Source organism: Bos indicus, chromosome 9 (genome assembly GCF_029378745.1).
Source record: "Bos indicus isolate NIAB-ARS_2022 breed Sahiwal x Tharparkar chromosome 9, NIAB-ARS_B.indTharparkar_mat_pri_1.0, whole genome shotgun sequence".
NCBI lineage: Eukaryota > Metazoa > Chordata > Mammalia > Artiodactyla > Bovidae > Bos > Bos indicus.
The window spans coordinates 73,727,667-73,755,457 of record NC_091768.1 but is presented as its reverse complement, the minus strand read 5'-3'; the positions used below and the strand labels follow the sequence as shown (position 1 = coordinate 73,755,457).

Below are 27,791 nucleotides of genomic sequence, written 5' to 3'. Positions count from 1 at the left end.
AAACAACAACAACAACAACAACAACAAAACCCTTCAATAGTACCTCATTGACTTCACAATACACTGTTTAGATCTCCTCAAAACTTGCTTATCTTTTGTCTTATTTCCTCCAAAAGCCCCCTTTGTCATTCTCACCATTTCAATAAGCCATGCTGAATTTACTTCAGTTCTTGGATTATGCCAAGTTTTCTTTCAGTGAGAAATATACTCCATCTTTTTCTACCCAGAAACTCTTCCTAACCTATATAACTCTACACATTGTTTAGATTTTTACTTAAATGTCACCTGCTGTGAATTATCCTTGACCACTCTTCCCCACTAGCATCACACACACACACCTCTCTCTGCAAGCTGTTGTAAGGTCTAGGCAAGAGGTAACAGGTATGCATCTCAGCCAGTCTAATAGACTGTGGAATGTGTTATTAAAATGTATAGTAACAAGCTAGAATTATAACCTGTCTTTGTAAAGTAAGTACTTACATCACAGCTGTGAGGATTGATGAAAAGTGCATAAAATACCTGAATTGTAAAGCCAATATATGTCATCTATTACTCATTCACATATGTTTATAAAGTATGAACTACTTGATATGTATTGTGGTAGACACTAGGGCTTGGGAAATTAATGTATAATGCAAACAGTTAGAGTATAACGTATAGAATCAGTGTCCAAACCATAACAAGATATATACCAGGAATACTTGGTGAAATTAGTTAACCTGATTAAGATTCAAAGCATGGACAACATTTGGGCTGAGATGGAGGAGCAGGATTTTACAAGGAAGGATTCTTCAGGAAGACAGGACAGCATGTGCAAGAACTAGGGCATGAAAGGGTATGAATTATGCATGAGACTGAAACAAGGCAATGAGAGATGTGTCTTTTATCCTCGGCAAAGTAACACAACTTTCTCCTACCGATCATCTTTGAACAATTTTCAGGACAGTGGTATCAAATTCCCATTTTCAGTGAGGTCAGTATGGCAGCAGTGTGGAGAATGGAATTCAGGGATCAAAACTGGAGTCAAGGGACTGGTAATGAGGCCATCTCACAACACTCCCAATTAGAAGTGATGAAGTTGAACAGAAGGCAGTGGGAGTTAAGATGGACAGATCTTACCCTGGGGATGTTAGAAATGTAGAATGGACATGATTTGATGTTAAAAGGCATTTGGAAGGATCTACAGGAATTTAACTAGAAAACTGGGAGGATAAAGCCAAGATAGAAACCTGGAAAGAGAATTAAATTTTAAGTGGAAAGATGGGGATCTACTGGGTTGGTTAAAACTTACCGCTAATTTCTCACAGGATTTGGAAAAACAAATGAGATACGCTTTGAAGTGTGTACAGAGGCAAATGGGAATGGAAAAGCTGGACTCCAAAGAAATATGCATAATGCTCTTACCACACAAACGAAGCAACAGGTTTTAGTGTGACTGCAACTGCAGAAAATGCAAGAGTCCTGGACTGACTTGACTAGTATTTTTCCATCCCTGGTGACTCAGAACTAAAGATGGCGCCTGTGGCAAAAATTAGAACGTGGGAGGGGGCACTGGGTGTAGCAGAAGATGACCTTTTGGGGGCTGCTGTTCTGTTTTAAACACATAGTTATCTCACTATAACTGTGATAACTCAGCACCAGATGAATCGTGGATAATTTTTTTCCCTAAGATTTGGTCTGTGGTACAATTCTGTATTCTTCACGCTTGAAAGGATGTTTCATTTCGTGGGTACGATCGCGTAGGGGAGGGTGGTGGCGGTGGTGGCTTGACAAGTGTATTTCTTGGCATCATTCATGTTTCTTTGCCTTGGCGGGTTCCACGACAGCCTTCGTCTGGCTACAGTTTTGAAGATCAGAGAGCTTCTTCCGGGTGACAGACGGGACGGTAGCAAGCTCCGAGAAGCACCTGCGTATTCCCAGTGTTCCCGCTCCAGGGAGAACGGATTCCCTTTCGTGGCCCGCGCGAGCCCGAGGAGTCCAGCGCGCGGACCCGGAGCGCGCGCCCCACCGCAGTCTGAGGGCGCGCGCGCCGCCTCCACCTACGCCACACAGCAGCGCCTCCGGACCCCGGAGAAGGCGGGGCTGCGGGAGGGGCGGAGCCACGGAGGGGCGCCGAGGTCCGGCAGAGGTCCGAACGGAGAGCAGGGCCCGCATCGGTTGTCATGGGGACGGCGGCGTAGGCAGGCGCTGAAGTCGGCGGGAGGCGCGCTGCCTGCACTGCGGCACCAGGCGGGCGCTCAGAGCCTGGGAGGCGGGCGGCTGGGGTGGCTGGTGACCACATCACTCCCAGCCCGCCCCGCACGGTCCGGGCGGTGGCTCCCTGGGGACCCGCTGTCGGCAGTTCTGCGCCCTCTTCTGTGTGAGTACCCTGCAGGCTGGTGGTGGCGGGATCCCGGGCCCGGGAACTCGGCCTGTCCTGCCCTCTCTGGGGACAGCAGCGTGGAGGGCTGCTCAGATCCGAGGGCGTGGGGGCGGTGGGCGCAGCAGGGCGGACGGGGGCCGCGATGGGCCACGGCAGTCTGACCGGCCCAGCTCCGCGGAGTGAAGAGATGTGGTTTTGAGAGTTACCACTACGTACTTACTTTTCTTCTCCCGTTCCTGGGCGGATCTTCCCCGAAGCGTTGAGCGTGTTGTCCTGAAAGAGTGAATGCAATCTTTGCCTTTCCTATTCCAGATTCTGGTTTCAGTTCAGTTCAGTCGCTCAGTCGTGTCCGACTCTTTGCGACCCCATGAATCGCAGCACGCCAGGCCTCCCTGTCCAGCACCAACTCCCGGAGTTCACTCAAACTCACGTCCATCGAGTCAGTGATGCCATCCAGCCATCTCATCCTCTGGCGTCCCCTTCTCCTCCTGCCCCCAATCCCTCCCAGCATCAGGGTCTTTTCCAATGAGTCAACTCTTGGCATGAGGTGGCCAAAGTACTGGAGTTTCAGCTTTAGCATTATTCCTTCCAAAGAACACCCAGGACTGATCTCCTTTAGGATGGAATCTGGTTTAACAGCATTTAAATCAGATGCTCACTAAGTACATTTATTTCCTTTTAGGGTGTCATCTTGGTGCTGAATCTTGAACCTGTGAAATGCCTTCTTAATTACGTCTGAGAAAAGGTGATCGATCTGTTACGTGTCTAAGTCTAGTTACAGTAATAGGGTCATTTCAATATGTATACAAATAGAAGGAAATATATACTATTTAGGAATCTCTTCCAAATGGCTGTGCTGCTTTTCAGCATTACTGTAAGAACATCTACTGACTGGAGTATATGACTTTTCCTTCTTCTGAGAAAAGGATGCTAACAGTTTTTTCACCTGTTGCATTTATGATTGCTGTTACTGCTTGGGTCTTATGGAAGAAGATTGCTTGTTATGAGGACTCTGTAAAGTTAAAAAATACATGTGAAAGAAATTTAAATGCCCCAAAATTTTCATCATATTTATAATCTTACATATTTATAAAGACTATCTTGATTTATTGATTGAATATGTATACAGGTTTTTGTTTCCTTTTTTCCCATGCTGTAAAATTCAGTTAAGGAGTGAATCATCCAAGCCTCTGCCTGTTTTTTCTTTGATCTTTAGTCGTTTATTGGCTGATAATGAGGTGTTTAGAGAAAAAATAAAATGAGATGAAATGTAACACTGTTTCCCTATTTTGTATTAATATCTCTTAGCAGGTCCTGTTAAAGGCATTGTGAGGGAGAAGTTTTTAAATATAATGACATATATGAAATTCACAGATGTCCTTTTAAGTTTGACCTTAATTTTCCTTGATGCTCTTATTTATCAAATATAAGTCATTATTTAAGGTGTTTGCTATAGTACACATTACCTTTTAGAGATGATTATTTCTGTAGTGTATTTGCTGTGTTCATCATTGAATAATATTAGTGTTTACTAATTGGATTGTACATTAGACTATTAAATAATAGTAAATAATGTGAATACATAATTATGTTTTGTCTATCACATAATTGTCTATTTTTAATACTGTAATAATCACATAAAGTAATGGGCCATCCACTGTGCTGATCACTTTTCAGTATTTCCTCTTCTCCTTATAATAAAGTAGGTGCCATTTTCATTTCCCAGGCAAAAAAAAAAAGAACAAGCCTTAGTGAGATTAAGTGGCTTGCCCAAAGCCATACATTCAGTAATTATCACAACAAGAGCTTATGCCTGACTCCTTTTGACCCTATTACTGCCCCACCCCCTTTTAAAATGGGAATACATAAATGAAGAGAGCATAGGCCTAGCCCTCCCTCAAGCTAGCAGTTTGGTTGGGGAGGGGTGGGTAGTTTATCAGAGTGAAAATTCAGGAAGCAGAAGGAGGAATGAAGATCAAGGCACTTCGGGAGCACAGTGTAGACGAAATCACGTTGGTGTATTGTGGTGGGGTTTATAATGATGCCGCACTTCTTTCTTGAAATTCTTTTTTTCCTTTGGTTACTTCTCCCAGTTTTTCATTTGCTGCCTGATGTCTTTTAGTTTATTTTGTGGGCCCCAAATTTGCTTTTCAGCATTTTTTTCTTGCAATCATCACAAATATAAATAATGCCCAAATTTTTATCCTCTGTCTCATCACTGGATTGCTATATTCTGTTGTCTACTCACATAAATGGATTATATGTATATGTATCTCCATCCTTATACACACCCACATACACTATATGTATATATGTATACAGTAATAATAGCTATCATTTTTGAAGAGCTTGCCATACTCTAGGCATTGTGCTAAGTGTTACTTGCATATTCTTATTTAATCTTTATAGTACCCTATAAGTCATTTATTACTAGTATTCTCTTTTGAAAGATGAGGGATTGAAGTCCACAGAGATTAATCTACTGACGGGTAGAACCAGGAATCTGACAGTAGAGCCAGAGCTTGTAGCTGCTTAATATCCATCAGGTATCAGCCCAACATGTCCCACTAAGTTCACTGAGTGTCCCTGTAAGAAATATTTATTATAATTGTGGCCAGTGTTGTTGATGTCTGTTCTGAGGCACTCTTTTAGCCTTTTAATCATTTAACTCTTAACAACAGTCCTCTAAATAGTTGCCGTTCGACTGACTTTACAGATAAGGAAACAAATTGCCCAGCCTATACAAGTAACTATGGGAGATTACAGTAATTCCAAGACTTGTTATAAACAACTCCGCTATACTTGCCTATACTGTTGCTGCTGCTGCTGCTAAGTCGCTTCAGTTGTGTCCGACTCTATGCGACTCCATAGATGGCAGCCCACCAGGCTTGCCTGTCCCTGGGATTCTCCAGGCGAGAACACTGGAGTGGGTTGCCATTTCTTTCTCCGGTGCATGAAAGTGAAAAGTGAAAGTGAAGATGCTCAGTCATGTTCAATTCTTAGCGACCCCATGGACTGAAACCTACCAGGCTCCTCCATCCATGGAATTTTCCAGGCAAGAGTACTGGAGTGGGGTGCCATTGCCTTCTCCGACATGCCTATACTGTGCTGTACTCCAATTAATAATACTACTGGTCTAATTATTCAAGTCTGAAAACCATGAGAATCATCCTTGACTCTTTGTTCTCTTTAGGAGTTTTTATTTAATGCATCTAAAATGTCATAAATTTTCTGCTCAGGATAAAACAAAAGAAGTAAGCCTTTCTTGATGGCTCAGAGTCATAGTTCAGCCATCTTCCTGATTCTTGAATCACTATGAAGTTCTAGTCCCTCAATTCTGTCCGACTCTGTGACTCTCTGTAGCCCCATCAGGCTCCTCTTTCTCTGGAGTTCTCCAGGCAAGAATACTGAGGTGGGTTGCCATTTCCTACTCCAGGGGATCATCCCACAGGGACTGAACCCAGGTCTCTTGCATTGCAGGCAGATTCTTTACTGTCTGAGCCACCAGGGAATCACTATGGAATACTTTAAATATTAAATCTTTATTTGCTTTATATTTGTTCGTATTTATGTGTGGCCAGGTTTCAGTTACTGATGCAGTTGGCTTTGCAGCCTCTCTCTTTTCTAATCTGGGGTAGATTAGAAAGATGATCTGCCTTATTAGATCTAAATCATCTAGAAAGAGTTAATGCTGGTTCGTATTAATAAGGAATGGGAGGTTTTACTCTGTGGATTTAATGATGTCTATTTTGTCTGTGTACTGGATAGTTGTTATAGAAGTTAACTCACATAATTAGTTTATTTGTATAAACATTCTTTTTAGCATTTCTTTTCAGACTTTTCTGTCCAAAGTACCACTAATACTAAAGGAACATGGATGTAGATCTCTGGTGATCTAGAACCTTAACTCATAACTGTTGAGCCAAATTAAAAAAAAAAATTAAGTCTTTAGTTTTATTCTTAAAAATGTGTGCACATTATGTTCTAATGCGAGAATTAATGTTTTAGACACCCTCATCTTTTAAAAAATTGAAAATTTAAGAATATATATACTGAGTTTATCCATGGTTTAGGTACACAATGATACACACCCAGGTATTGATCTGAGAAGATGGAATGAATATTTGTGCTAAACCTTCTGTTGTAGCAGTATTTTCAGTGGCAGGCACAGAAATATTTAAATTCATTATCTGTGAATGTGCCACCCAGAAGTATACTTTACTAGTGCAATAATGTATGCACTTGGGAAAATCAATCCCGATATGGGGTTTGGTTTCTCAGAAGTACATTGAAATGTCCATTTATTTACTTAAAATACTTTAGTGTTAGTCGCTCAGTCATGTCTGACTCCGTGACCTCATGGACTGTAACCTACCACGCTCCTCTGTCCATGGAATTCTCCAGGTAAGAATACTGAAGTGGATTGCCATTCCCTTCTCGGGATCTTTTTGACCCAGGGATCAAGCCGGGGTCTCTCGCGTTGCAGGCAGATTATCTACCATCTGAGCTACCAGGAAAGCCCAAATACTTTAAAAACATACTAAGTAAGACGCTTGTTGCCTTTCAATAATTAAAAAAAAAATTTCTCAATATATACATATTTTGCTCAATTTTGATCCAGTTTGCTTCACTTTAAGACTCTAAACTGATTTAGATATATTTAAGTTGTTTGTATAAGATAGGGATAAGTGAACTTAGTTTTATTTTTAACCTGTTGAGATAGTGGACAATCACATAATGTTGCATGAAGAATATTCTATAATTTTTATTTGGAAAATCCATTTTACAAATAAATCTCTTTGTTTTAACAGGATCCTGACTGAATCAATGCTTTATACTATCACTCAGTGCTCTCCATAAAGCTGAGATATGCCCACTGGTAAGATTTCTATGAAATTTTTTATATGCAGTGCATGTTATTTACTTTAAAGTTTGGATTATTTTAAGGGATTCTTTAACCAATTAAGGAGTAAAGTAGATATCATCAACCAAATATAACATTTATAGATACTTCATAGTTTGATATTTCTTTCTGTGAAATATTGGTAATTAAGGTTAATATGTATTCAGTGGCTGGCAATTTGGGACTCAGCTGGGCAGAGTAAATAACATATGGTTAGTTTTTATTTTTTATTATCAAATGGATATTTGACTTTAAAGTAGACTTTGGTGAACTTTTTCCTAAAAGGCAAGCTAGTAAACATTTTAGGTTTGGTCTCTGCTATAATTACTCAACTCTGCCATAGAAGCACAGAGGCAGCCATGATAATTCTTAACAGAGTGGGTATGGCTGTGTTTCAGTAAAACTTTATTAAAAGAGTTGACTGGCCTGCAGGTAGTTTCCCAATACCTGCCCTGGGGCATTCATTCATTCAGCATTTATTTGAAACATGTTTGCGTATTTATTCTGTTCTAGACCCCATAATAGCTAGGGACGTCATTATGAACTACTGGGTATAGTGGGAGAGTCACAGTATATTTATATATATATATAGGTATACAAATAATTATACAAATTCAAGCTGGGTTAAGTGCTGTGAAGGAAAAAAAGTCTGCATTGTGAGAAATGGAGAAATATAGATGAGGTTGTCAGGAAATGTTCCACTTCACAGGCAACATTTAAAACAGGCATATTAACCCCAGCCAGGTGTGAGGAGTTAGAAGACGTCTGCACAGGGTAGAAGCAGCTTCATGTGGGAAATTGTCTGTACTGGCAGAAGAGCTAAAAAAGAAAAAAAGGTATGTCTGGCTAGAATGTAGGAATGTCACGGGCTGTTTTTTTTTTTTAACTGAAGCTGTAGAGGTAGACAGGCCAGGAAATGAGAACCATGTAGGGCATGTGAACAACTTGTTTTATTTTGTTCTAAGTGAACTGGGAAACTCACAGTCTTAAGCAAGGACTAGCCTGATATGATTTATGTTTTAAAGGGGAAAACAACTTTCAGCTTTTAATATTTGTTGAAGGCTTGATTGTTGGCCAGTCACGCATTAAGTCATTTTTCATGAAAAAGTGATCTTTGACTTAGGATTATTCTGACTTTACACATAAGGAGAATGAAGTTTAGAGATGTTAAGTGACTTGTTTTAAGGCCACATAACTAACAGTGGCAGATACTGTGTGCATGGTAAGTAAAAAGTTAACTTAGCAAAGGAAACTTTTGGAGGGAGTAACCCAGAAGGTAAGTGGGGTATAAGTGAGTTTGGTGTCACCAAATCCAAAAGAAATGTTGTTTAAGAAAGGACTCGTCAACTGTTTTAACTAAAGCAGGTATTTGCGAGGCTGTGGGGTTTTATTTTTTATCATAATGTATGTGATAGAAGAGTTGCAGAGAAAATGACAAGAGTCATTATCATTTGTAGTTGAGAGTGAAGCTAAAGTGAAGACCAAAGTTCGCTTTGAGGAGTTGCTTAAGGCCCACAATGATCTAATACGTGAAAGAAAAAAACTGAAGAAGAAAATTGCCCAACCTGGAGAAAAAATCTCAGTGAGTAATTCATCATTTGGTAATGTTGACTTGAATATCTGCATAAAACCAAGAGTTTCATATGAAAACTCTAAGGAACTTTGGAAATTAAAAACAGCAAAATGGTCAATCACATTGTAAAACAAAGCTTGCCTTCAAATCAGCCTCGCTCTTGGAGTATCGAGTTCTTGAGTGCTGTCCTACATGAATAACAGACCATCTGGTTGAAGTGACCAGGGATACCAGGGAAACGCAAACTAGCCGTATTACACGGTCTTGCAGAAAACCCTTATTTTTAACCCAGAATTGTGAAGAATTTAGGAAGTAATATCTTATTTCAGATATGTAATGGCTTATCCTCATATAGACTTCTACTGATTCTACCCATCAGAACCAGGGGAAATCAATGGACTCTTAAAGGAAGAGTTACCCTTTTGTACTTGAGGTACACTTTCAAATGATAGAATTTTTTGGTATCACCCTTGAAGGGACTGAAGATACAGAACTCAAAGAAATACTAAACAAGTCAGAAATTAACTACAACCTGATTCCCAGGGTATTAGAGTCTGTAATAGTATCCCAGGTAAGGCACTATTCATTCTTCAAACCTGTCTCGCTATTTCTATTTCTGTTTCCATTTCATACACTCCTTTGACCATAATCTCTGTGTACTCACAGATACACACACAAGCACAAATAAGTAACTTCATGCAAGTTCTGGCAGTTGGTACTCGTGTGTTCTGGTTGTTGATAAGAGGAATACACACATTCCTTTAACAGGAGTTTTATGAGTTATATGCATCCTATATTTGACTTGTAGCATATTTTAACCTAGTCTGTATTTTGTCATGAGACCTGTTCATTTTAGCGTTCTGTCTGGCAGCCATCAGTGTAATCATTATATTCTTGATTGAAACAACAAAAAAAGTAATAACCTTGGCTAGTATCCAGCCGCATGCATGTAAGGAGTTCCTAGTACCCTAGTGTACTACACTGCATATGAAGTAAGAACCACTGACAGAGTGGAGCAGATTAGGTCTGCCGTAGTGGATGCTGCTCTAAGATAGAACATGCTGCTTTTGGTGTATGGTAGGGAATAGTGGCATATGGACAGTGAACATTGCTTACTGGTACATGCCCTCACCTTGAGGAAAGTGGTATACATTTGGCAAACCAGAAAGAACCCTGGATGCAACTGCAGAATATTTTTATGGACTCAGACAAAGTGGAACTCATACTTTCTCTCTCTGTCAGAACTGGGCTTTGTGAGCATGAACAAGGTACAGTTTAAGCCAGAGATGCTAAATTAAATGGGTAACCAGAAAATGGGCAGAAGATATGTCCAGTTATCTAAGATCCAGTTTAGGTGTGGGGGACACATAAGGGATAGGTAATTAAAAGTAACTTAGTCTCTTTTGGCACACACTAGGCCATCCACAGTCTCTCTTAATTTAAAGATAAAAGTATTTAGGAAGAAATTTTCAGCTGGACAGAAACAGCTTATTCCTAGAATGCAAAAATATTTTTGAAATGCTTTACTTTAACAAATAGAGGAGAATACTTGTTTTTATTTACTAAATAATAGTGCTCTCTTTCAAGCACTTCAAAATATTTTGTGTGTATTCACTAGTTTTTAATTTAATGTAAACAATACAATTATGAAGCTTCATTTACATTTATACATAGGGAAACTAGATCATAGAGAGTTTGAATAACTTACCCAAAGTTGCATGCTGCTAAGTCGCTTCAGTCGTGTCCGACTCTGTGCGACCCCACAGACGGCAGCCCACCAGGCTCCCCCGTCCCTGGGATTCTCCAGGCAAGAACACTGGAGTGGGTTGCCATTTCCTTCTCCAATGCATGAAAGTGAAAAGTGAAAGTGAAGTCGCTCAGTCGTGTCCGACTCTTAGCGACCCCATGGATTGGAGCCTACCAGGCTCCTCTGTCCATGGGATTTTCCAGGCAAGAGTACTGGAGTGGGGTGCCAGTGCCTTCTCTGCAAAGTTGCATAGTTAATGATAAACCCTTGATTCAAACTGACAATCTGACTTCAGAATCTACTGTCTTCACCACAACCCAATAGGACCCTGTTTAATAAAGTAAGAAGTGATAGGACCTCTTTAAAACAAGAACTCCCAAGTGTAGAACAGGCTGAGACTAAAAAGGAAGCAGGCTTAAATAAGAAAATTAAGCAAAGGGAAAGCCATAGAAGAATTCATAATAATGGAAGGTTTATCTTACTGTTTTTCAACTATCAGGCACTCTGATAAGGTTTTTACAAATTATCATTTCTGATTCTCCTGTTAATCATGAAAGTACGTATTAGAGATCTTATTTTGCACATGAGAAATTTTATGACCATCTGAATAGAAAACCACTTACTATCTCTGCCAGGTTCATATAGCCAGAAATAGAGTAAGTTGGAGTTATTTACATGTAGGTGGTGCTAGTGGTAAAGAATCCACCTGCCAGTGCAGGAGACTTAAGAGACACAAGTTTGATCCCTGGGTTGGGAAGATTCCCTGGGGAAGGGAATGGTTACCCATTCTAGTATTCTTGCCTGGAGAATTCCATGTAAAGAGGAGCCTGGTGGGCTACAGTCCATGGGGCTGCAAAGAGTCGGACACAACTGAGCACACACACACATTTTTCTATGTATTAACATGTATCAAAAATTTTATTTAGCCCACTGATTAATGAGGGAACCAGTAAGATGTTATAACCAGTTCAAATGGATGTGATGTACCGAGATTTATATTATTTACCAGACAAAATTCAGTTGCATTATATTAGAAATCATTTACATAGCTTTCCCTTCTCCAGGGGATCTTCCAACACAGGGATCAAACCCACGTTTCTCACAATGCAGGCAGATTCTTTACCAGCTGAGCCACAGGGAAGGCCATATTATTATTTACCAGACAAAATTTAGTTGCATTATATTAATGGAAATCTTCTACATAGATTACATACATTACAAAAATCTTTTACAAATTCCTGTGCACAGGAAACATTTGCATTGCTATGAGTGTTCTACATGTTAACCCTTTTTCTCTACCAAGTTGTAAAACAGTCAATGAAAGCAGAAATAACCAGAATAGATGAGCTAATTTTCACCCACTACATTTCAAAGACTTTTGTTACACTAAAGTAAAACCAAAACAGCCTGAATCCTTCTATTTAGAGATAACCTACATATACAAATTTTGTGCCATATTTTTTAATATCATGTAAGAATTTTAGAATCTGGATTTAAAACTACAGTCTCTCTGTGATTCTTTCTTCATTGCTGCCTCAAAAACTGTACCTGAGGCCTAAAATAATAGAATTGACACTAAGGAAAAATTTAGTGATTGGGCAACAAACATGAGAGAGAATGGCCGAAACTAAAATGAAAGATACAGTAAATAAGGACATATAGAAATACTTGACTTACAAGTCTGTGTTCCGAGACGGCACTAATGGAACAGAAATAATAAAAAGAGCATAAGGAGGAAGCTTTCCTGAGAATGACAAAGGATGTGGGAAGAGATGAATCCATCTTGCATTCCAGGTAAAGTTTGAGATGAGAACTCTATCTGGAAACTTAAATTTCAAGGGAGAGAGAAATTTTGCTAACATCTAAACAGAAGAAACACCTCGTACATTTCCAGCTTCTCTCCAAAAACACTTAAGTCCAAAGACAATGGAGCAATATCCATACAATATTTAGGGGAAAATAGTGTTCCAAGGAATGTACTTGCCTACATTGTCAGTCGTGTATGAGAGCAATAGGGAGCATGTGAATTGGGAAAGAGTTATGACTGGTGTTCCCTCCTGAAAAAAATCAATAAAACTATGGAAGATAGATTAGTTGAGTGTGTAGTACCATCTCCAGAGACATGAATGAAAACAAAGTATTTAGGAATAGAGAATTTATAATCTGAAAATAAATTTGGATGAGCCTTGAAACCAGTTATGCATGTAGAAGTTTCTCCATCGTTTGTGCCAGGTGTTTCAAGAAGCTATGGTACAGGGACTGGTACTGCTAACACTGCTTTAGCTTCTAGGGAAAAAGGTCGTTTGCAGTCTCATTTCATCTCATATTAAATTACATATCAGACATCTTAAAAAGTTAAATGTAAAAACCTAAATGAATAGACAAATATTTAAATAAGAAAATAGAAGTGGGCTGGTTCAGTTTTCCAGTGTGGGAAATGAAAGACATCTGATTTTAAATGAAAGACATCCAAATAATGAGAATATTCTCTGTCTGCACACAGAAAACCAGTAAATACTTGTTGAAGGAATAGATAAATCTGAGGTAGAAGATACTTTGAGTCAGAAACAAATACAACTAAAAGTTAGCTAATTCACTGAAACTATGATTTTTTTATAGTCACAGATCTAGTACTCATATAGCCAATAACATAGTAATAGCTAAAATTTATTGAACACTTGTATTCTGGAATCAGAAGGTTCTTTTTAACGTTCTATTCCCCTATCAATCTGAAGAACAACCTATGAGTAAGTTCCATTCCAAATGTTAATAAATAAAGAAATGCTACAAATAAATGCCTTGAATAGTAAGATACTATATCTCTCAGGGCTTTCCAAGTGGTGCTAGTGGTAAAGAACCCACCTGCCAGTGCAGGAGACATAAGAGACGTGGATTCGATGCCTGGGTTAGGAAGATCCCCCGGGGAAGGGCATTACAACTCGCTCCAGTATTCTTGCCTGGAGAATCCCATGAACAGAGGAGCCTGATGGGCTACAGTCCATAAAGTCATGAAGAGTGAGACACAACTGAAGCAACTTAGCACTCAGGTGTCTTAAATGAGCAAAAGGTGTGAAAAAAAATTACAAGAGAAAATGACATCGACTAATAAAATACAGGAACACTGTAAAAGCTATTTAGGTTGGAAACCAGAATGGTATTTTTACTTACCAAGAAAGTATTCAGAAGTTAATTACCAGGGTAGAGAGCAAAACTTTTTAATATGATGTTCATAAAAAATGAAGCAGTACAAGTAGGACAACTTTTTCAGAAAGTTTAACTATAAAAAGGAATATTTTCAGTGCTGATATTGGGGAAGATAGAAAAGGCAGTGGCAACCCACTCTAGTACTCTTGCCTGGAAAATCCCACGGACGGAGGAGTCTGGTAGGCTGTGGTCCATGGGGTCTCGAAGAGTCGGACACAACTGAGCGTCTTCACTTTCACTTTTCACTTTCACACATTGGAGAAGGAAATGGCAACCCACTCCAGTGTTCTTGCCTGGAGAATCCCAGGGACGGGGGAGCCTGGTGGGCTGCCGTCTATGGGGTCACACAGAATTGGACACGACTGAAGTGACTTAGCAGCAGCAGCATTGGGGAAGATAAGGAAGAGATTTGATGATACAGGACAGGAAAATTTTTAGAACACAAGTTAAGACCCACCTCTTTATAATGAGAAAGACAGAGAAAAAGATTGTTTAGAGTACATGAAAATTTGTAGATTTGGTAGTAGAAAGTTGCAGCTTTCCATTTGATGGCTTTTGACTCACCCGTGAAAGTGAGTCAAGAAGTGACAACATTGAACATCAGAGGTAAGTAAAGACAGTTTGAAATAGCCAGTGTGCAGAAGGTACAGAAGAATGCATACAAACAGATTATGCAGTATGGGAGAATTGTTTGTAGCTTTGAGGTCTCAGTTGAATTTATAGGCCATATCTTTAGAATAGTACCAATCTTTGAAGTGGTTCAGTTTCTTCAGGCAGCATTCAACAGCCTGGTTATAGTTACAGAGATGAACATCACTTAATTTGAACAGTACCCCACTCTAGTACTCTTGCTTGGAAAAACCCATGGACGGAGGAGCCTGATGGGCTGCAGTCCATGGGGTCGCTAAAAGTAGGACACGACTGAACAACTTCACTTTCACTTTTCACTTTCACACATTGGAGAAGGAAATGGCAACCCACTCCAGTGTTGCCTGGAGAATCCCAGGGACAGGGGAGCCTGGTGGGCTGCCGTCTGTGGGGTCGCACAGAGAATCGGACACGACTGAAGTGACTTAGCAGCAGCAGAGTTTTTTCCAGACAGGTGTGATGGATAAAAAGTACATGATAATAGCAAATGATGAATGAAGTGACCGATTATGAAATCAAAGTATGAAGAACTAGAGATGAGAGGCATGATAGATACGGAGGATATATTGAGTTCAAACCATAATGAATGATTTATTGTTTTATATCACTAAGTCTGGAGTGGTTTAATACTCAGTAGTAATAACTGAAACCAATAAGTATAAATTGTTAAGTAGAGAATAAATACTCAAACTGTGGCTATTATTAATTTTGAAGTTGCATCTGAATTTTTGCCTTAATTTAAAGGAAGGACTTTAAATCATTATCATTGTCAATCCTTTATCATCTTGATTTCACTCTTTGATTTTCTATCTCATTTTATCCTAATGTTATTTCATAGAGGTGATAACTTCTTTTATGAATAACAGTTTCTAAAAATGTTCTATGTGTTAATTTTAAAGGGTGGAAAATATGCTAGATTTTCTTGTTGTTCAGTCACTCAGTTGTGTTCAATTCTTTGTGACCCCATGGCCTGCAGCATGCCAGGCTTCCCTGTCCTTCACTATCTCCTGGAGTTTTCTCAGGCTCATATCCTGAGTCAGTGATGCCATCCAACCATCTCGTCCTCTGTTGCCCCCTTCTCTTGCCCTCAATCTTTCCCAGCATCAGAGCCTTTTCCAGTGAGTCAGCTCTTTGCATCAGGTGGCTAAAGTATTGAAGCTTCAGCTTCAGCATCAGTCCTTCCAGTACTCAGGGTTGATTTCCTTCAGAATTGACTGGTTTGATCTCTATACTGTCCAAGGGACTTTTAAAGAGTCTTCTCCAGCACCACAGTTCGAAAGAATCAATTCTTTGGTGCTCAGCCTTCTTTATGGTCCAGGTCTCACATCTGTACATGATTATTGGAAAAGCCATAGCTTTGACTCTTTGGACCTTTGTCGGCAAAGTGATATCTCTGCTTTTTAAACATGTCTAGGTTTGTCATAGTTTCTTTCAAGGAGCAAGCGTCTTTTAATCTCATGGCTGCAGTCACCATCTGCAGTGTTTTTGGAGCCCAAGAAAATAAAATCTGCCGCTGTTTACATTTTTTTCCCTGTTTGCCATAAAGTGATGGGACCAGATGCAATGATCTTAGTTTTTTGAATGTTGAATTTTAAACCAGCTTTCTCACTTTCTTTCACCTTCATCAAGAACCTCTTTAGTTTTTCTTTGCTTTCTGCTGTTCAAGTAGTGTCATCTGCATATCTAAGGTTGTTGATATTTCTCCCTGGCAATCTTGATTCCAGCTTGTGATTCGTCCAGCTCGGCATTTTGCATGATGTACTCTGCATATAAGTTAAATAAGCAGGATGACAATATACAGTCTTGATGTACTCCTTTCCCAGTTTTGCACCAGTCCATTGTTATACGTCCAGTTCTAACTGATGCTTCTTGATCTTCATACAGATTTCTCAGGATGCAGGTAAGGTGATCTATTATTCTCATCTCTTTAAGAATTTTCTGCAGTTTGTTGTGATCCACACAGTCAAAGGCTTTAATGTAGTCAATGAAGCAGATGTTTTTCTGGAATTCTTTTGCTTTTTCTGTGATCCAGCTGATGCTGGCAATTTGAGCTTTGGTTCCTCTGCCTTTTCTAAGTCCAGGTTTCATAATATTCTTTAGTTAGTTCATGTATTCATTCACCTTTTTCAGGCTCAACATTCCAGAAGCTCAGAGCTCAGTTCTCAGGAGCCATTCAAGAGCTTTATCCTGCAAACAGGCCTAGGATTTGCAGGATTTGAGCAACGAGGGCTGCTGAATTAACCCTTTTCTTCACAACTCTAACCAGACTGATCAGAAAAACAATGAAAGAAGACAAATAACTAATACTAGGAATGTAAATATAATTCACTGCAGATGTGTTAAAGACCTAAATAGGACAATAAAGGAGTATTATGAATAACTTTATGACAATAAATTTAGCAACTTAGATAAAATGTGTAAATTACTTCAAGGCTACAAGCTACTGAATATTTTATATCTTTTTTAAAAATTTATTTGTGGTTAAAAACCTGTGGAAAAAACTAGGTGGCTAGTTTTCTCAGCTGACTTTATTAATACATTTTACCAACCATTTGAGGAAGAAATCATATTATTCTATATAAACTCTTTCAGACTATGTAAAAAGAGGGAATACTTCTCCATTCTTTTGATGGGGGTAGCAATTTTAAATTAATACTAAAAGAGAAAGACATTATAGGAAAATTACACCAGTATCCCTTTTGAACCCAGAGCAGATATCTTCCACAAAATTTAGGGAATCAGTCTTATATAAAAATAATTATATACATTATGTAATTTATCTCAGCAGTATATCAAAGTATTGAAAAAAAATCATGTAATTCACCATAAAATTAAACAAAACCATATGATCATCTCAATAAATGCAATAAAAGACTTGACAAAATTTGTCACCCATTCTGATAACTAAAACAAAAAGAGAAGGGAACTTCTTCAACTTGATAGAGGGAATCTACAATAACTTACAGTTAAAATTACTTAAAATTTAAAAACTGACAGCTTTTGCTCTAAGCTTGAGCACATCACCATAGATATTCATAATTGTATGGGTAACCAATGCAATAATGCAATTTTTGAAAAAAAGTATAAAGACTGTAAAAGAAGTAAAAGAATCTCATTCGCAGATGACAGAATCTCAAAAAAATGCTATTAGAACTATTAATGAGTTAGCAGAATATAAGGTCTAAATATAAAAACCAATTGTATTTTTGTACCAGTAGTGAATAATTTAAAATTTAAAATGTCATTTGTAATAGTAACCAAATATGTAGTAATCTAGGATACATTTATCAAAATATATGCAAACCTGGATACTGGAAATCCCTAATCTGCTAAAAATCAAAACCAAATAGATATATCCATGTTCATGGATTGAAAGTATTGTCAGATAATTATTGACAGATTATTATTATCCATTCTCTGAAATTCTGATCTATTGATTCAATTTAATCCTAATCAAAATGCCAATAGACTTCAAGACTTAAAAATCTGATTTTCAAATTTATTTGGAAATATAAACAACAAACTTAGAACAGCCAAAAAATTTTGAAAAGGAAGAACAAAGTTGAAGGAATTTTATTATCTGATTCAAAACTCAATACCAGGACAACCTGGTATTGTCATAAAGGTGGACATATAAGTCATGAATCAGCAGAGTCTAGAAATAGACTCCAGTGTAGGTGGTCAATTGATTGTTGCCAAAATTACCAAGATACCTCAGAGGGGAAAAGGATAATCTTTTTCAACAAATTTTGCTGGGACAATCAGATATACAATACTATAACTATGACCATATCATATTCAGAAATTAAGTAGAAATGGATCTATGACTTAAAAAATTTAAGAGCTAAATTCTATATATATAGCTTATAAAATAAGCAAGATAAGCTTGGTAAACTTGAGTTATGAATAGATTTCTCAGGATACAAAAGTATGAACCATAAACGAAAAGGGGGTTAAATTGGGCTTTGTGAAAATTCAAAACATTGCTAAGAAAATGAAAACATAAAATTATAAGTTGAGGGAAAATATTTGCAACACATTGATAAAATGTATTGAGAAAACTTTAGGAACTCTCAGAACTCATTGATGTGAAACAACCTTGTGAAAATGGGCAAAAGAGTTGAACACTTAACCAAAGAGATACAGATAGGAAATAAGCATGTGTAATGACGTGCTTAGTAAAGATGTGGTTAGTACGATGTGTGTGCTCGGTTGCTCAGTCGTGACCAACTCTGCGACCCCACGGACTGTAGCCCACGAGGCTCCTCTGTCCATGGGATTCTCCTGGTAAGAATACTGGAATGGATTGCCATTTCCTCCTCCCGGGGATCTTCCTGACCCAGGGATATTCCCTGCGACCCAGGTATCAAACCTGCATCTCCTGTGTCTCCTACACTGCAGGTGGATTCTTTACACCAGAGCCACAGGGGAAGCCTGCTTAGTAATGCCGTTAATAATTAATTTGAAAACAATACGGAGATACCATTACATACCTATTAGAATGCAAAAGGATGAAAATTGACAATGCTAAGTGCTGACAAGTGTGTTAAATAATTGGAACTCACAAATTTGAGAGTGTGAACTGGTACAGCCATTTTAGGAAGCCGTTTGGCAGTTATTTAAGAACTTAAGCGTATACTTAGCATATATAGCAGTTGTACTTATGGATGTTTACTCAAGAGAAATGAAAACATAACATGCAAAGCTAGAAATAACTCAAATGTCCATTAGTTGGTATATGGAGAAATAAAATGTAGTATCTTTCCATACAATGAAAATACTGCTCGGCAGTAAATGGAATGTTATTATAAATGCAACCACATGAATGAATCTCAAAGCTTTATGCTGAGTGAAGGATAGAAACAAAAAGCTATCTTCTGTATGATTCCATCTATATGAAATTCTAGACAAGACAAACTATAGTGAAAGAAAACAGATCAGTGGCTGAGTGGGGCCAGGACTTGGAGGGTAGGGATTGGTTTTGTAAAGGAACGCGTAGGGTACTAGAAATGTTTAGTGTCACAAATGATAGTTGTGCTGTCATGTGGTGTCATGGTGTATATGTTTGTCAGAATTGATTTAAGTATACGCTTACAGCCGGTGGTGATTATTGTAATTCATATAATTTGTTATGTCTCAGTAATACTTATTTTTAAAAACAGACAAGCTAAAGTGAAAAATGGTGCAGAGATGGTAAAGATAAACGGATGGTTAAAGATAAATAGAACATGAACAAATGTATTTGAGAGATTTCAAAATTCAGTGATAGTCCATGAAATGTGAAATTCCGTGAAGTAGACTTTTTCAATTATAGTATGACAAAACTAGAACAACAAAATTTAAAATTTATAAATTACTTGGTAATGTAAAATCTATCTCGTGAAGCGATTAGCAAGAAAAAGGGAATACAAACCACAAAAACAGGAATTTAAAAAGTAATGAAACTGTCATCTCAATAGAATTGTGGAATGCTACCAAAGATGCTCTAAGGATTGTATTTAAAATGATGTTATTAGTACAAAGGTTGACAGATCAATGGAAGAGAATAAATAAACATCTTATGAGCTTCATATGATGAGCTTCCCCAGGGTTTCATTTTCAAAATCCTTTCTTCTAGACTATAATTCTTTCTTCAAGAGTTTCTAATTTTTGCTTATCTTTTTCCATTTATTAGTATCCTCACAGTTTACCTTGATTGCCACTACATTTCTGGTACTGAGAAAACAGAAAAGTTAGCATTTGCTCTGTATTGATGTAATGGGAATTCAAGGTTATTAGGTATGACTGTCTTCAGAGAAAGAAGACAAAAGTAAGTTTCTGAACAGATTATCATTGATTTTCCTTGTGTGAGGCAATCTAGGATTGAATTTTGGGACTTCTTTTTTAAGTAATTTCTGAATTTTTTTCTATTTTTAAATTTTCTGTTTTCTTACTGTTTTATGGATATATTGCTTCTAGAAACAGAACATGTGAAAATAAACTTTTAAGAAGATTTTTTTTTTTAATTTGATTAGGAAATATTTTTGAAGGATATGGCTTCAGAATTTATCCTTAAGGAATAGGTAGAATTTGGAAATATATTTTAGGTGAGCAGAAGAGTCTTAAAGATGGTAAAATATTGGCTATGTGGTGGAATACATTTTTCCATCTTTTCACATATATTAGATATTCTAACTACTTTGAAACATGAGGGTTTTCAATAATTGAACTTTAGTCTTCACTGGTTCCGTCATTTCTGGGAGAATTCTTTGACTTCAATCTTTTATCACTGTGGTTTTACCCATTCTGTTTTTGAACGCATCTCTTCAGCTTTTATTTCTGTCACTCAAAATTTTAGTTCTAACATCTGCAGTTGTTTTTCATCTCATATTTTTTGGAATTTCTTAATATTAATTCTACTCATTTTAAATTATTTTGTTGATGCTGTTTGTTTTTCTTCCATGTTAATTTTTCTCTTTTATTGGATTTGGTGGACTTCTCGATTCTGCTGCTTTCCCTCAGTGTTCTCAGTTGTTCGTCATCTTTGTGTTTGAGAATTTTTCTCCTGCCTGTTGGTTGTTTTCAACATAGCGTGCTTCTGCTGTTGGTGAGGATTGTACCTACCTGAGACATGAAGCCGTATCTCTGTCTGTTCAGCTGTTTTGTTCTCTGGGTGAAAGTCACCATGTAACACAGCTGGAGGAGGGGAACAGAGCTGCCCTCCCAACTCCTCAGTTGGTCATCCTCAGGCTTATCCCTTCTTTTCGTGTTCCTTGCCTCAGCTTATGGCCTCTCCAGAACCAGCCTTTTCTCTGGACAAGTCTTTTCCTACAGGTTGTGGTTTTCTTTGGTAGTTTCTTAATGGATTTCTTAATGGATCTAATCCTGCCTGTTTTTCATCCTTGGGGGATTTCTCAAAATATTTATTTTATTACTAATAACATTCCTGTTTGATTTCTAGCATTATTTTCTGTTTATTTCTTATTTTAAATAATTTTGAATGGAGAAAGTTATTAATACAAGTATGTGCTTAGTCATTTGATTTAACTTGATAATATTTAATACTTAAAAGCCTTTTCACTGATATGTTTAGACTAATTGCACAGTAACCCTAGAGCTATAAACCTTTGGTTTTTGAATTTAATTATGAAGCAAGATAAATGACCTGTGTGTTTTCTATTAGAGAACATGAAATACTTTAACCATAGCTCTTCTAGCAATTTCACTGATATCTCTTAATTAGGTTAGAGTATGGATCATTTTGCCAGAGGAAAGTAGCATTTGAGATTTGAGCAGTTAATTCACTTTTAAAAAGTCATTAACATGTTCCCCATGTTAGTTAACTCATTTGATATGAATTTATTCTCAAGATTGCTGGTCTAAGACTGGGAGAATAAGCAGGAAAACGCTCCCCAAAGGCCCTAGAATGGTGTCAAAGTGCTGGAGTAAAAAGTGAAATATTCTTCCCAGTATTGCATATTGTGAAACAGTCAACATGATTTTATCTTCACAGAACTAAACTGTGTTTAGTTGACACTCTGTTATTGTGTCGTCTTCTCCTAGCTTGATGCTGTTACAAGCAATCTTCAGAAAATCAGGGAAACTAAAAGTGATGATATAACTGCTGCTAACACTAAGAACCCAGAGAAGAACATGCGAGTAATTAAAAACAAACCAAGGGATCCGCAGTCAGCAACTGAAGATCCAGAAAATGATGTTATTGTGGAGGAGGACAAGCAAGAAAAGGCAAATAAAAAGGTTATGAAAACAGCGCTCCAGGTGACTGCACAAGAGATGGAGCCAGAAGCTCCTGAGAAGGGAGATGCGGCACCTCAGAAAAGACGGACTAAGCCACAGCCAGGTGTGACTCATGACAAAAGTGAAAAGGCCAAGGAGGAAGGAGAAAAGAATACTTTAGATGAGGAACAACTGATGCAAGTATACCAGCTCCAAGTGGCTGAAGAAATGGCAAAGGAGATTAAGAAGAAAATCCGAAAGAAACTCAAGGAGCAGTTGTCTTACTTTCCCTTAGATTCTTCATTGCATGATGACAAATTGAGTGGTGAAAAAAGAAAAAAGAAAAAAAAGAAAGTTCCCACCTTGTCTAAATCTGAAACAAGGTATGTTACATTGATAAATATATAATGTCCTCTTTAAAAAACACTATTTTCAGCTTTTGAGTGATACCTGGAGTTTTGTTACTAAGTCCAAGCTTATAGTGCTTGCCTCATAAAAGGCCAGTAATTTTGAGAGACCAGTTGTTGGGGCAATGAATGGCAACTTTATTCAGAAAGCCAGCAAATTCAGAAGATGCTTCATGCCCCAGATAACCATCTTGCCTGAGATAGAATTCAAGCTCCTTCTGAGGAGGAGGGAGTACTAAATACTAAAGGGAGAGGGAGTCAAGTCAAACACTTTCTGGTTCCCATAAACCTCCAGAGAGGATCTGTTCATTTCTTTCTCCCTGCAGTCATTCACAGGTGGACCTGGTAAGGATGTTTCCTGCAAGTTAAACAAAGGTATTTTAGCTTAATTTTCATCACTTGGGGAGCAGCGTTTCCAGAGATGGGCCATTATGTATAATTTAAGCACACAGGCAACATCCTTTTAGTGATTAACTTGTAATAGAATACAAAAGGTTCTTCCTGTTACAATTCCCCCTGTTGGTGTCCATACCACAGTCTTGTGGGATAAGGGACAAAGACCATTCTGCTGAATGGAAGTGACAAATTTCCTTAGACTCTTCAGTCAGCCCTTTTTGAAATCTTTAGTCAGTCCTATTTGAACCAGGTGAAACCTCTCACCACTTTGTTGTCTAATTCATAATAACTTGTGGTTTTGGTTTTAGTTCCCAATACATATATCAAATTTCTATGCTATTTATTTGGACAAAACTGAACAAATTGGTTGCCCCTTCTCCAGCTGTAATGGAATCACCATCTACTTCTGTTGGATAGGCAGACCCGTTGGAGGCAAACTCGTGAATAGTGTAGTACAGAAGTTTTAGTACAGTTGGCAACTCCTAGGTCTTTAGCACTTTTAGAGTCTCCTACCTGGGCAGACACCTGGAATGGCCTACTACCGGGGACCAGCCCCGGCTGATCCAGGGTATTCGAAGCGGGGACGGCGTCGGCGAGGATCAGGAAACAACTGCTTAATTAAACGTTAAGTAAGGATATAAAGAGTAATAGAATGAGGATAGCTCAGTGAAGAAATTCAGTGGAGAAAAGAGGCTGAAATAAGGATAGCTCAGTGAGGAAATTCAGTGGAGAAAAGAGGCTGAATAATTCAGCCAGAAGGTAAGAGAAAGAACGACATGGTGAGACCAAGTTTCGGTGAACAAGGCCCGTACTTTATTTTCCAAAGTAGTTTTTATACCTTAAGTTATGCATAGAGGATAATGGGGGAAGGGGTAGAGTCAGGCAGCAAGCCAGGCTTTCTTCCTGCAAACTTAGCATATGCAAAAGTTAGGTGATTTGCATCATCTTCTGGCCCGGAGGCCTGTTAACATTTTAAGACCTTTTCTTCAGAAAACTTATTTTTCTCTGAAGGTGATTGGTCAGGAGCCACCCTCCAAAAGCATTAGATAAAGTTGCATTCCTACAGCGCAAAGGTGTGGTGGGCTATAACAAGAAAAAGAATTAAGGGTCCCAGGTTACAAACATTAAAGCTGCTACTTACACCAATTATATTAATCAATACACTGCCAGGGACACAGCAGGTAAGGGATATGGAGACTTAGCAGCAAACATTGGCCCAACAAGTGAAAATCCCTTCACCAATACAATTTCTAATCAATCTTTTAACTACTCAAAAGAATCTGTGTTTACACAGTTTAGAACATCTCCTGCCTCTCACAGTTGGGAGGCTCTGAACAATCACATGTGGCCGGAAAAACCTATTCAGGCAGGCTAGAGGATTTCCAAAGGAGTTTGTAGGTTAAACACTGTCACACCCAGGAATTATTAACTGGAGCTGTAAGCTAACTCTTTTTTCAGAGAGGTAGTAGGGGACAGCCCCCCGTAAAGTCAGAGGTGTAGGTGAAAGCAGAAAGTAGGCAGACTCTGGTTTTGGGGGTAGATTGCTCGAGAATTTCCAGGGAGACTCCTGAGGCTTGATCCCGCCTTTGCGTATGCCAAGCCTCCTTCCTCATGACCTTTGCCAGAGGCGGAGCTCGCTCCCCGCAGCCTACCATACAGTATTTTAAAGGTGCTTAATTTAAGCCTGCTTCTGGGAGCCATTGATCCATAGCAGGGCAACTGGCAAGGCCTTATGCGAAGTTAAATGTCTCTTGTAGTGACATTTATTGTTTTTCCTATTGATTGTGGTCTCCAGGATGAATAGTTTTAATGCTTATCCAAATCAGGATGATTTCCCGAAGGAGGGCTTTCAGAGACTCTCTGTTCATGGAATAGGCTTCCACCCACCCTGAAAAAGTATCCACAGCAACACTATCAGGTTACCTGAGATTTCTTGGAATTGCGATATTTAAGTGAAGTCTCTTTTTCAGTGCGGGGTGGGGCAGGTTCCTCTGTGTTGATTCAATGCCTCAAGTCCAAGAGAACCCTTGGGCCTCTTCATTCAGAGTGTCCCTCTCTGCCACATAAGAGGCTCTCATCTTTTGCTGTTCTTCTTTTTCAGCCTATAGCAGTTTCTGTTTTCCAAAGTTCTTCCTCCTTACAGTAAGTGCATCATTCCTTCCCCAGTGGGGACTTACCTCTCATCCAGTTACTCACCTTCTGGGAATCCAGTGCCTCTGCCAAAAAAGTGATGTTTCATTTTGCATCTTTCATCTGTTTTTCCCTGTTAAATAGTTTAAAAAAGCAACATCTACCAATTAAGAAATGTTCATTCCAAATGTTCCATCTAATTTTTATAACTTTCTCCTGATACCTGAGGCACTTTGCCCCAAAAGGTCACATCTGCCATTCTGATATTTTCAGGGGTCTCAGGATCTGCATTAGTATGATGTCTGTAGGTATGATAAATCCTTTCCAAAAATTCAGAGAGGTCTTCATTTGTTTTGCTGAATTTCCTGAATATTGTTCAAACCCTTTTGCTTTGGTTTCCCTTTTCAAAGCCCTGCCAATATGCACTAACAAGTCGTGCTCTACTAAGGGCCTTCTTCCCTCGCTGGGACCCTATTGGTTCAGCTGTGGGTGCTGTCAAGTGGGCTTCATGTATAGAGGATCCTCCCTATGAGAAGGGCTCCAATCTTATGACAGTTGGGATCTTTCCAATTAAACAAGTCTGAGAAGCCCAGCCAGCTGTTTGTTTGCATTTAGGCTCCCTACAAGATAACGGCATCGGAGAAGGCAATGGCACCCTACTCCAGTACTCTTGCCTGGAAAATCCCATGGATGGAGCAACCTGGTGGGCTGCAGTCCATGGGGTCGCTAAGAGTCAGACACGACTGAGCGACTTCCCTTTCACTTTTCATTTTCATGCATTGGAGAAGGAAATGGCAACCCACTCCAGTGTTCTTGCCTGGAGAACCCCAGGGACGGGGGAGCCTGATGGGCTGCTGTCTATGGGGTCGCACAGAGTCGGACACGACTGAAGTGATTTAGCAGCAGCAGCAGCAAGATAATGGCATAAGGGAAATTACTCTGTTCCCATAGTAGCTTCTGGCTCAATCGGGTGCCCTGTCTTGTCTTAAATGGCAATATCAGAACAAGTCCCTCTCCTCCAGAAACTAACACAGGATTTTCTAACTGATCACTGTAAGGAGGGGAAGTCCTGAGCCCCAGTGTCAGAAGTTGGGACTGGGTAGGAATGGAAAATGGTGGGAAGGATGGATGTATTGGCACAGTGGCCAGATTGGCTGGGTCAGTTAAGGTTTGAGGAATTAAGGTTTGAAGGAACATATCCTCACTTTCATTCCCTTCCTTTTTCTTCTTTTCTGATAATAGTACAGATGCTTGCATATAAAGGATTATCATTCTTCCCTAATTTTTCACAAAATACCTGTAGAGTCATTCAAAATCCTCTGTGAAATAGCAATTTATCATTAAAAGGATACCTTTTTGCTTTAGCATCAACCAACTGGGATTACAACATGCATTTGAATAGAAATCTGATTAATGCTATGACAGATAGTTTAAGACAACACTGAAATTGAGTAATATCATTTACCAGGATATGCCAGAATGTTAGGAACTCTATATAATTTATAGAATATGAATATTAATAACATTTACCCATGTGATTGGAGAGGGAAATGGCAACCCACTCCAGTATTCTTGCCTGGAAAATCCCATGGGTGGAGGAGCCTGTAGGCTACAGTCCATGGGGTCACAAAGAATTGGACACAACTGAGCAACTTCACTTCTTCACCCATGTGATACAGTATAAGAAGTGTTAAGGGTTATTTATTTAATAATGCTTCCCATGCAATTGAACATACCAGATAAGCCCAATTAGTGCTATATTCCTGAGATGGAGAGAAATAATTTGAGATGTTCCAGAGACCCTCTGAAAAACTCCAATGTTAGCCAGAGGTTAGATGAACTCCACTTAAAACTTGATCTTTTTGGAAGTTTGTTAAAAAATATCAAAAGTTAACCAATGATGATTAAAGATCTCAATGACAAATACAGATCACTTAAACAAACTCATAATTACCGAAAGTAATTCAATATTTTAATAAAACTTTTTATCCTCTTAGAGAAAGAAATTCAGATTTTTACCACTTTACCTTTAAGATTTCTTAATTAAGTTCAGTCTTACCTTATAACTTGGTTGTTTCAAGTTATGAAAATCTGGAGAGACTATTCTAGATAGACATTTCCAAAACATTATTCCCATAGAGTTTACTCCAGAACTCCTTACTTCATTTACTTATATTTACTTAAAGCTTTGTCCCATTATTTTATTTTCTGATAAACTTTGTAACAGTATTCTTTGTAACAGAATAAGGTATTTTTGATTTCTGGTGAACCTAAAGGTACAATGAAAGTATTGTACTTAATGTGGATGACTCTAAAGACATGTCTATATAAAAACAAATTTAAGCTAACTTTTCATACCAGATATTATTTCCATACTAAGTATTTCCTAGATCATGTGAACCTGAAACTCATTCTGGCCAGTTTCATTGTATTTGAGTATTTGTGTAAGCACTTAATTTCTATTAGGCCAATTAAATAGTGCCCCTTTACAGATTAATTTTGGCAGTGCCACACGTCTATAACACATGTGCAAACACACAAACACAGGGACCTCATAGTTCCCATTCCAAACTTTTAGCCATGAATCTGATACAACAATGTAAAACCCAGTTGTAAAAGAGGATAGATTCACATTGGGTTTCTGGCAGACAGAACAAATCAAGGTCAGCTGTCTACATGGTGAAACCATTTTACTAATATTTATG

The 27,791-nt window shown here is 38.4% G+C and overlaps 1 protein-coding gene across 21 annotated transcripts in view; it reads left to right on the top strand.

Moving 5' to 3' along the window:
• The first annotated feature begins 2,099 nt into the window (after positions 1-2,099).
• The window catches only part of AHI1 (Abelson helper integration site 1), a 224,636-nt gene continuing 198,944 nt past the window's right edge, over positions 2,100-27,791 (top strand). For 9 of the 21 annotated variants that reach the window (XR_011568502.1, XR_011568503.1, XR_011568504.1 and 6 more), the window contains exons 1-5: positions 2,101-2,359; positions 3,045-3,107; positions 7,174-7,241; positions 8,723-8,847; positions 21,980-22,536. Coding sequence is in view for 16 of the 21 variants with exons in the window: in XM_070796224.1 (XP_070652325.1) it covers positions 7,232-7,241; positions 8,723-8,847; positions 21,980-22,536 (692 nt within the window). In the remaining 5 variants the exon portion in view is untranslated. Of the gene's footprint in view, positions 2,360-3,044; positions 3,108-7,173; positions 7,242-8,005; positions 8,102-8,722; positions 8,848-16,194; positions 16,338-21,979; positions 22,537-27,791 lie in introns of those variants that run through there. The other 12 variants (XR_011568506.1, XM_019967476.2, XM_019967481.2 and 9 more) reach the window with 5 other exon arrangements.